The following is a 9,583-nucleotide window of genomic DNA, read 5'->3' as shown; positions in this document are numbered from 1 at the left end:
TATGTCCTAAATAAAGTAAAACACTAAGGGTTTTCAGTGGATTTTGGTGCAGGAATCATATACTGATTAATCTTCCTAAAGTTCTTTTAAGGATATCAATATGAATCAGCTTCATAATTTGTAATTTAACCATTTGTGCTGGGTGTACATAAATGGTCACACCGAGTAGCATCTCGGGGAACTTACATTTTATAAAAATATACTTTATTTGCTTTGACGTCCAATAGACATTATCATTCAAAATGTAAATAAAGTACATATTTTCCAATCACATGGAATGTGCAAACCAGAAATTTAAATCCCAACTATTGGATCCATTCACAGCTACCGGTAGGAAAATAGAGATTGTCAATTTATTTTGATATTTTTTTAATGAGCTGGCATAATTCAACATTATACAAAAGGAAGAGGATTTCCCAAGAAAATACAGCTAAAACAATAAATCGAAAAGTCCAAATTTAGGCAGGTTTTGACAAAGTAGCTTTTCAACTGCCAGGGGGTTTTGGAGGAGCACTTCCTGAGCTTTCGCTGGGGAGGGGTGGCATTACCCCAGGTGGATGCACTACGGGGGCAGGAGGAAGAACAGTAGTTGTTGAAGGGGGCACCCCTGATGGAGGAGGGGGAGCCCCAGAAGATGGAGGTGCTGCAGCAGCTGCAGAAGGTGCAGCACCAGGAGGTGGCGGTGCTGTAGGAGGAGGTGCCACAGGGGGAGGCGGCGGCAAAGATGGTAAGGCCGGCGGAGGCGGCAAACTTGGGGGAGGAGGCAAAACAGTTGGTGGAGGAAGTACTGGAGGTGGCGCTGGAGGGGCGGGCATAGGAGGCATAGGTGGCAAGGACAAACCTCCAGGAGGAGGTGGCGGCAGTGTTTCGAGTGCAGGTGGGCGAGTTGGCATTCCATTCATGATAGGTGGTGGCGCAGGCCTCTTCACATTCATAGTTACTGTTGGAATGGGCTGGATCACCACAGGCTTGTCCATCTTGAAATGGAACTGAAGAAAAAACTAGGAGAAGGGATAGAAGAGAGAGATTATAGCAACAATTGTGACTAGAGATAATACAATGTGCACAAGCAGGCTAGTATAGGTTTGATGCATAATAACTGCGAATATCCAAGTCCTTAAGCAAAAATGTAAAATAGCATTTTGAGGTACACTTTAAGGAATTATTACTGCAGTCTACTTTACAGGAAACCGGAAAGCCTGCTGGTTCGCTCTGCCCCAACAAACAAACTTAAGGTAGGCCTCATATATGTATGTATCACATGCTCTCCGTTTCGTACTGCCTCTAGGAAAATGATAACATATTTAGAACAAAAAAAAAAAGTTAACAGTCTGAGGCTCTAGGAGCTCACTTTTAAGTCTGCTGCTCTGGGAAGGTGAAAGTCCAATACACCCACCCTACACCAGACAAGGACAAGCACGCTTTTTGTCAATCCCTTCATCTGGTCCATATAAGATGTTTCCAATGCCAACCTGGCACACTGAAGTTAGTCTAACATGGACAGCAACCTATAACTGCTCTGCTGGAACGCAGTCACAGATAATATGAACAGCACACTTTGTGGCTGAAAACCCAAGAGAAATGCCCTCTAAATCAAAATCAACCAGCGTAGTTCAGATATTAAAAAGAAAGAGGTGAAATTCTGAATAGTACGTGAATCTATCAAAGCAGACGACATCGGGACAAATTAGATATGGCTGCGTTTGACAGGGAGATTACGTGTGCTAAAAACCTCATTCAAAACTTTTAAAAAATCAATTTTCTTTTGAACCAGCAATCTGGCCATATGTAGTCACTTTCTGGTGAAAAACCTGCTATGCCAACTCCCTAAATGCTGCGTCAACTTGATTCCGAAAAGACATATAAACTGAGATGGTATGTTCCTAACCCTGACCATATCCAAATCCCTTTCTGCCCAGTGTCAAAATTCAAAACATGTTCGATAATAATTATTTCCACCATATCACGCCCAGTAGAGACGTGTTTTGCTGCAACAATAGTTTTGCACATATTTAATAAAGTTATCCCCAACTATAGGTCAGGACAGAAATCCACATTGATAAAAGTGCAGCTAAATAGGTGACAAAGTGCATGAGGATATTTAACAATAATTGCTTTACTTATTTTACACAAACCAGATTTACTACTTGCTTTTGGTTTGATTTCAAATGCTTGTTTTGTGTTAAGGTATGTCATTTTTAAATTATGGGATACTGCAACAGTGGGCATCTCATCATAGCACCTGAATGAGTTGGTGGCCAACTGTAGGTGCTAAAATGAATGAATATGATGGACAGATTTTCCCATTTCAGTCAATGGACACTTGGTCAGAGGGAATATACTATAGCAGAGCAATGGAAACATGCTGGTGCTAGCCAAATAAACTGTTTTCAAAGTAGAAGCTTCTAAAGAGCTGCGTCATTTCATAACATGCAACCTTTCTCTCCTGGCACCCTACTGACATTTTTTTTTTAAAACACTTTTTATTGATATTTCAAGAGCATACATAACAACCTCTGGCATTGCTTATAGTGAGGATCATTCCAGAAATACATGTATATTCAGTTAACATCTGACACAATAATACGTCGATATGATCATATCCTATACCATTCCTCCAAGTCAGCGCCCCATCGAGGATATCAACGCCGCCACCCTTCCCTCAACCGTCCCTCAACTTCTAAAGCCACTAATTTCTGAATCCGAGTTTTCCTTCGGGGGCTCGCATATATCCCCACGATACCTGTTCCATCCCCCCCCATATCTGAGTCAATTTTTTGGGGCATCCTCTATGTACATATACTGCCTTTTCAGCAATCATTGTGGTATCCATGTCCCTACTCCACTGGGGGAGGGTAGGGGGCTGTCTGGATCCCCATCTCTGTGCTATGCTTCGCTTTGCCATCATCATGCCTAATGTTACCCATGTTTGCGTTGTACGGTTAAGATCTGTGGGCTCCCATATGTTAAGGAGGCATCTCCTTGGTTCTGGGAGAGTCGTGATTTTCGTAACCGGAGAAAGTGTACGCATTACCGCCCTCCAGTATTGGACAATGATGGGACACATCCATAGGGTGTGAAAGCGAGTCCCTTCCTCTCCGCAACAAAGACATTGCGGCGAGTCTGTCCGCTTGAGTTTATATAGGAAGGATCAGGTTTTTTCTACGTCCCCTATAGAGGTGCTGGCACTTTTGCCGGTGCTTTGGTCAGATCATAAGCTGGCCAAATTTTATGTACTGGGCATAAAGAAACCATCGAGCACCGCTCCTAGGCAGCAGGGACGTGCACATAGGGCGTATCATCGGGTGACTCCTGAAATGTTGGCTCAAGCATCTCTTGATCATCCCTGCCCTTTTACGGGAGACTTGGAGAGAGATTTAGAGTCCTTGCAGGCGTGGTTAACGGATAGGCTGAATGATCTAGCCCCTGAGATGGCCCCCCGATTAATATCTAAGCGGGTCTCGGCCCCCTGTTTTCCTGAAGCACTTTCGGCCTCTCGACGGCAGTGCAAGGTAGCTGAAAGGGCTTGGCGGTCACAGTATGATCCCGCGGCCAGGCTTGTATACAGGATAGCGGTTAAAGCATACCATCGGGATATCCTCCTTGAAAAAAAGGCTATTTGGCAAGGAGGATAGAGGCTGCCTCTAACTCCTGCAAGGAGATTTTCACGATCGTCAGGGAATTCACGTCCCCACGACATAATGTGACCCAGGCCGCTCCTTCTGAGTCGTGGGTTTTTGCCCTCGCCAATTTTTTTACCACCAAGATCAAACTGATCCAGGACTCTCTTCCCTGGAGGGTGGCTGAAGTACGCCCCAGCTCCGAGGACGGCCCAGTTCCGTTGGCCCCTTTGGGTCTAGTCCTGGCAGTGTTTCCGCCAATCCCAGCTCTCTCGTCTTTAGCACTTATGGCCAACCTTAAATCTGGGTCGCCTCTTGACCCATGCCCGGCCAAATTCTTGGCGAAAATGGCCGAAGTTGTAAACCCGTTGGCGAACCCACTTTTGAATCTCTCCTTGAGTCGGGGGGTGGTCCCGCAGGCCTGGAATCAGGCGATGGTTATCCCCCTCCTCAAAAAGCCTAGCCTAGACCCTGAGGCTTTGGCCAATTATAGGCCTATCTCTCTTCTCCCTGCGTTGGCTAAGATCTTGGAGAAGCATGTGCACATCGTGCTTTCCAATTTCTTGGAATTTCACAATTTGCTGCACCCCACTCAATCCGGCTTCCGCCCTAATCTAAGCACCGAGATGGCGCCCTTGGAGGTGTCCGAAGCCATTAAAGAGGCACTGGACGCGGGGGGCAAAGCTATGCTCGTAATGCTTGACCTGTCGGCGGCCTTTGACACCGTCCCCCATGAGGGTCTCCTCGCCAGACTTCATGAAATCGGTCTGAGGGGGACGGTGCTCAGCTGGTTTAGATCATTCTTGGATGGCCGTCGACAAACGGTCTGGGTCTCACCCAGCTCTGCCGCGATGCAGCCTTTGGGAGTCGGAGTTCCGCAGGGCTCTGTGTTGAGCCCGACTCTTTTCAACATCTTTATGACCCCTTTGGCTGCATTGGCGGAGTCTTTGGGGGCCCAGATCGTATCCTATGCCGACAATACCCAGCTCCTCTTTACGTGCAGGAAAGGAGAAGATTTTGATGGAGAGAGTATTCGTGAGTGCCTTGGGGCGGTTTTTAAATGGTTCCAGCTCAACAGCCTCAAGTGCAACTCAGATAAATCTGAGGTACTCTTCTTCGGATGCCCATCTGACCCAGATTGGCAGGAATGGTGGCCTGTAAATATGTTTCCTCCAGCGGGCTCGTCTCAGCTACCAAGGAATTTGGGGATCAAGATTGATAATGGTCTGACGTTAAGATCTCAGATCCTTGGTCTTACTGGAACATGTTTTGGCCTCCTCAGGATGCTCCGTAAGTTCCTTCCTCTGCTTTCAGAAGATCATAGGAAGACGACGGTGCAGGCCTTAATTGGTTCAAGATTGGACTACTCCAACGTCTTATATCTTGGCCTGCCGGAATATCTCCTGCAACGGTTGCAGGTGGTCCAGAACTCAGCCGCGCGGGCCATTTTTGGCCTGTACAGGCGGGCCAGAGCCTCCGGTCTTTTGCAGTCACTCCACTGGCTTCCGATCCGGAAACGGATAGTTTTTAAGGCCTTGACCTTGGCGCACAAGGCTCTCCACGCCTCGGGAGCAAAATATCTCCAAAGGAGGCTTGCCTTTTACCATCCGGCCCGATCTCTGAGGTCTGAATCATTGTTCCTTGCTGTGGTCCCCCGAGTCAAAAGGGCTCGCATTGGAGGTCGCTCTTTTAAGTTGTTGGCGCCGCAGCGCTGGAATATTCTGCCTTTGGCATTACGCAGCACCTCTAATTTGCTGACTTTTAGGAAGGGCCTTAAAACTTGACTTTTTGCCCTTTAGTTTGTTTTTCTTCTTTTCTGCTGGGCCCGCTTCTGTCTTTTGTGCTGTGTCTTTTTGCTGCAGATTGTCATTAAAAGCGCCGGGACACTCTCTGGAGTAGCCGTGCGCTATAAAAGACCAAACTAACATAACATAACATAACATAGTAAGTGCGATGTAGCATTTTCAGTTGTATCAGTTTGAGTTTTGATGGTATCGCTACCTCCCTGGGGGACGAAAGGGCTTCTTGCCATTCTGTTTCGTCGAGGTCTCCTATTTCTGCTTCCCATTTAGATTTGAGGACTGTTAGGGGGTCTGGCTGATTATTTATGATTTTGCGATACGTTTGAGATATAGCTTTTTTGTTGAGATGGTCCGTGAGGAGTCTATCCTCCAACGGTGAGGATTCCGCCAGCCGTGTGCCCGGTGTGATCTCAGCCATGAGTGCGTGTCTTATTTGTGTGTAGCGGAATTTTTCGGTGTGCGCCAGGTCGTATGTAGTCTGTAATTGGGCAAATGTAAGTACCTCCCCCTTCTTCCAGAGGTCTCCGACTCGCGAGATCCCTATCAGATCCCACTGCCGAAATCCTTTAACATACCCAGTCGTTTCGTGTCCCATAATGGCATAGCCTGCGTTATCTTTCCCTCCCACCCTAACGCCCGCTGTGCCTCAAACCAACTCTACTGACATTTATCAAGGGCGGAGCACCCAGATCCTTTAGGATGATTTCTATTTCCCTACAAACCCTCGCAATAGAAATTGAGACCGAATAGACCATTTGAGCAATTTGCTTGCAATTGTTGACACATCAAATATAAAAATGCAGACGCTGTATTTGGTGCCACAGGAGAGCTCTTCAACATCATTAAACAACAAACCTCCAATCCAGCCCTTAAAAACCCTCAGATTACCAAAAAACAGTGTGAAAAATTTGCCAATTTGTTTCAATGAGAAAATCACGAAGATCAAGCTTTCCCTTGATGTTCACAATCATTCCATTGGAACCCCTCACCCAGAGACAAGAAGGTGATCTCCCCTCTCACTCCAGGGCCACCCTAGCAACAATCACTCCACAGGAACACTGGTGCAATCGAATCCAAGAGCCCCACATCACTCCTAGAAGCTGGAAGGTATTCAACCCACTCTCGGAGGCGGACGTGTCTGTTCTGCTGGCTATGTCTGAACCTTCCTCCCACCCCCACCTTGAGGACACACTTCCAGCCTTCCTTTGAAAAAAACTCAACGACGCCTTAAGGGGACTAAGATTATAAACAACTCCCTGATGACTGGAGTGATGCCAGACTGTCTCAAACTCGGTCAAGTCAGGCCACTGCTTACAAAAACAGAAGCAGACCCAAAGGACCTCCATAACTTTAGACCCGTTTCCAAACTCCCCTTCCTAGCCAAAACTCTAGAGATGTGTTCTCTCACAACTTAACCAACACATTGAAAAAAATAATCTCCTGACCCCCTCACCAGTCGGGCTTCAGTAAACGATGTGGCACGGAAACAGCTATTCTGAACACAGAAGATGACCTACACAAATCCCTAGATACAGACCAATGCAGCCTACTCATACTCCTAGACCTATCGGCAGCCTTCAACACAATCAACCACAAGCTTCTCTTGGACTCCCTCCAAAAAAGGATCAGTGCAGATGGGGTGGTCCTATGCTGGTTCACATCTTTACAGCAAAACCGCTCTCAACAAATAAAAATAAGCTAACAGACTTCCAATACAATCAAAATAACCCAGGGGTCCCTAAAGCCTCTGTCCACTCGCCCACACTGTTCAATATCTACACGGAACCCCTCACCGCCATCCTTCAACCACGAAAACATCCTCCTCCATCTATATACATAGATGACGCCCAGCTCTACATGGAAATTTCCTCACTAGACAACATACACCAGTTAAATGCCACCCTCAAAGAAATCCCTCAGTGGCTATCTTGCAACCACCTAAAACACAACCAAGATAAGAGAGAAATCCCCCCCACCCCCATTCACCTCTGACCACAGAGTCCATTCTAGTCACCCGTACCCCCAGAGCCACGGGAACAGGTGGCGAAGCAGACCACCTGTTGATACGCATGTGAAAAACAAGACTCTGTCCCAAATGGGATGATTTCTCTCAGACTTGGTCCGGCCATAAAACCAGCAGCTGCCACAGGGGAGGAGGAGGAGGCAAGTCCATTGCAGCCTTGAGAGATATTAGGAGGTATAATCATTGGGGAGATGTCATGCTAGTTAGTCTCATATCAGTTAACCCCTACCCCTTATCGCAAAGACATAGCAGCCCCCCAGATTCAAGAATGGATAAATTCCATAGACACTCTTAACTGCTAACTAACCCTAATCACACTGAACTCCAAACTGACCATGAAGGATCATTTAAAGAAGTGCGGAAAGTGACTTCTACAACCTGAAACTTTTGAGCAAAATCAAACCCTACCTACCGCTGAAGGATCTAAAATCTGCCACACAAGAGCTGGTGCCGTCTAGATTGGACTACGGGAACACCACCCTCACAGGCACTGGCAAAGTCCACCTTCCAGCCCTTAGAACCACTCTCAATGCAGCAGCCAGAATGGTCACAGGAATCAAAAATATGACCATATCGCCACTGCCCTGAAATAACTAAATTGGCTCCCAATTGAAGCTTGCTGCAGCTTCAGAACTGCTGGCATTACTCACAAAGCCCTTCACACTGTGAAACCAGCTTACCTCACCTCTAAACTCAAACAAGCATTGAAAATGCAATAGGTCGCGCCTTTGACTAAGTTAAAGCCATTTGCTTTGCTAATGGTATTGTATAGCAAAGCAAATGGCTGTAACTTAATAAAAGGTGAGACCTATTGCATTTTTAATGCCCGTTCTCTTTGGTCCCTCCGTTTTTTGTCTTTGACCCCTGTGTCCCAAGCCGTTGAAGGGCTATTTGCCTCTGCCAACACTAGTCCTAATAGCAGAATAAGTAGTGTATCATCCGTAGTTATAGTTACTGGAGAAAAATGGTGAATTTCAGTTTTATTTTTAGTTTAAATCATTGTTTCCATGGGGGGGGGGCGGGAGAAAATATATATATATACACACACCATCTCAAGTGTTTCCATTCAGAAGAGCCACAAGCAGGTAGGTAAATTTGCGTTTAATTCTGCAAGTTACAGCGAAGTGGAGGGAAAGAACAGTCCACAGTGTTCATCAGCCTGACGCGTTTCATGCTGCCTTAGCATTTCATCAGAGGCTTTGTTCAAACAACGCATGGAGCACCAGCATCAATTATAACTATTGCCACCTGCCTCAGTGGGCGTCGGCTCTCCCAGAGCCTGATGGTACTTGTAGTGCCGTTATTCTCGCTGCAGTGAGCTGCTCCTATGCGATGTAACAATGGTGAAAATGAATACCTCAGTGGGTCTGGAAAGCTTTCAGTGCCTCTGCGCTGCAATATCACCTTGCAAAAAACGACCTTTCTGCCCTTAGCGCTGCTCGCCGATTGACTGCAGCTCGGTCCACTTCCACATGGCAGGACTCTTCTACGACCGGAACCAGCCGTTAAACAATCCACCATCTCAAATGTTTCCATTCAGAAGAGCCACAAGCAGGTAGGTAAATTTGCGTTTAATTCTGCAAGTTACAGCGAAGTGGAGGGAAAGAACAGTCCACAGTGTTCATCAGCCTGACGCGTTTCATGGTGCCTTAGCATTTCATCAGAGGCTTTGTTCAAACAGCGCATGGACAGTGTACTCGAGACTTTCAACTTAGGATTTTCTCTTTGCTGGGGATTATTAAGAACTTTGGATGTCAGCAACACCCACTTGGGTTTTGTATGTGTCTTTGCAGAACTTCAACCTCCAGAAGACACTTTGGTACACGCCCACTGGGGCGGGATGTTGGAAAATTGAATAAATTCTGCAATGCTGTGGCTGCTCCGTTTATGATGTGCCTATGATTAAGAACGAGATGTTCGAAACGCGTCAGGCACTCCAGGGAGGACTCCTGCTGTGAGTTTGTGTAACCTGCAAGTCTTCAATAAAGTGGTGAACTTACCGTGTGTGCGGTCTCATGCAGGGCAACCTTTTCTATATATATATATATATATATATATATATATATATATATATATATATATATATAGATCACTTGTGCATAGATCGCCATCTGGTGTTGGGCCCGGATGTTTGCAGT

At 46.3% G+C, this 9,583-nt stretch overlaps 1 protein-coding gene across 14 annotated transcripts in view; it reads right to left on the bottom strand.

Moving 5' to 3' along the window:
- Positions 1 to 352: 352 nt before the first annotated feature.
- Positions 353 to 9,583, bottom strand: part of SF3A2 (splicing factor 3a subunit 2) — a 47,189-nt gene continuing 37,958 nt past the window's right edge. For all 14 annotated transcript variants that reach the window (XM_085638165.1, XM_085638162.1, XM_085638158.1 and 11 more), the window contains one exon: positions 353 to 1,001. In XM_085638165.1, the coding sequence (XP_085494291.1) occupies positions 486 to 1,001 (516 nt within the window). In that variant the 3' untranslated portion in view covers positions 353 to 485. The remainder of the gene's footprint in view (positions 1,002 to 9,583) is intronic.

This window comes from Triturus cristatus, chromosome 12 (assembly GCF_964204655.1).
Source record: "Triturus cristatus chromosome 12, aTriCri1.1, whole genome shotgun sequence".
In the NCBI taxonomy this organism is placed as follows: domain Eukaryota; kingdom Metazoa; phylum Chordata; class Amphibia; order Caudata; family Salamandridae; genus Triturus; species Triturus cristatus.
Note: the sequence above shows the minus strand (reverse complement) of the source record. Positions and strands in the feature narration are given on the sequence as shown.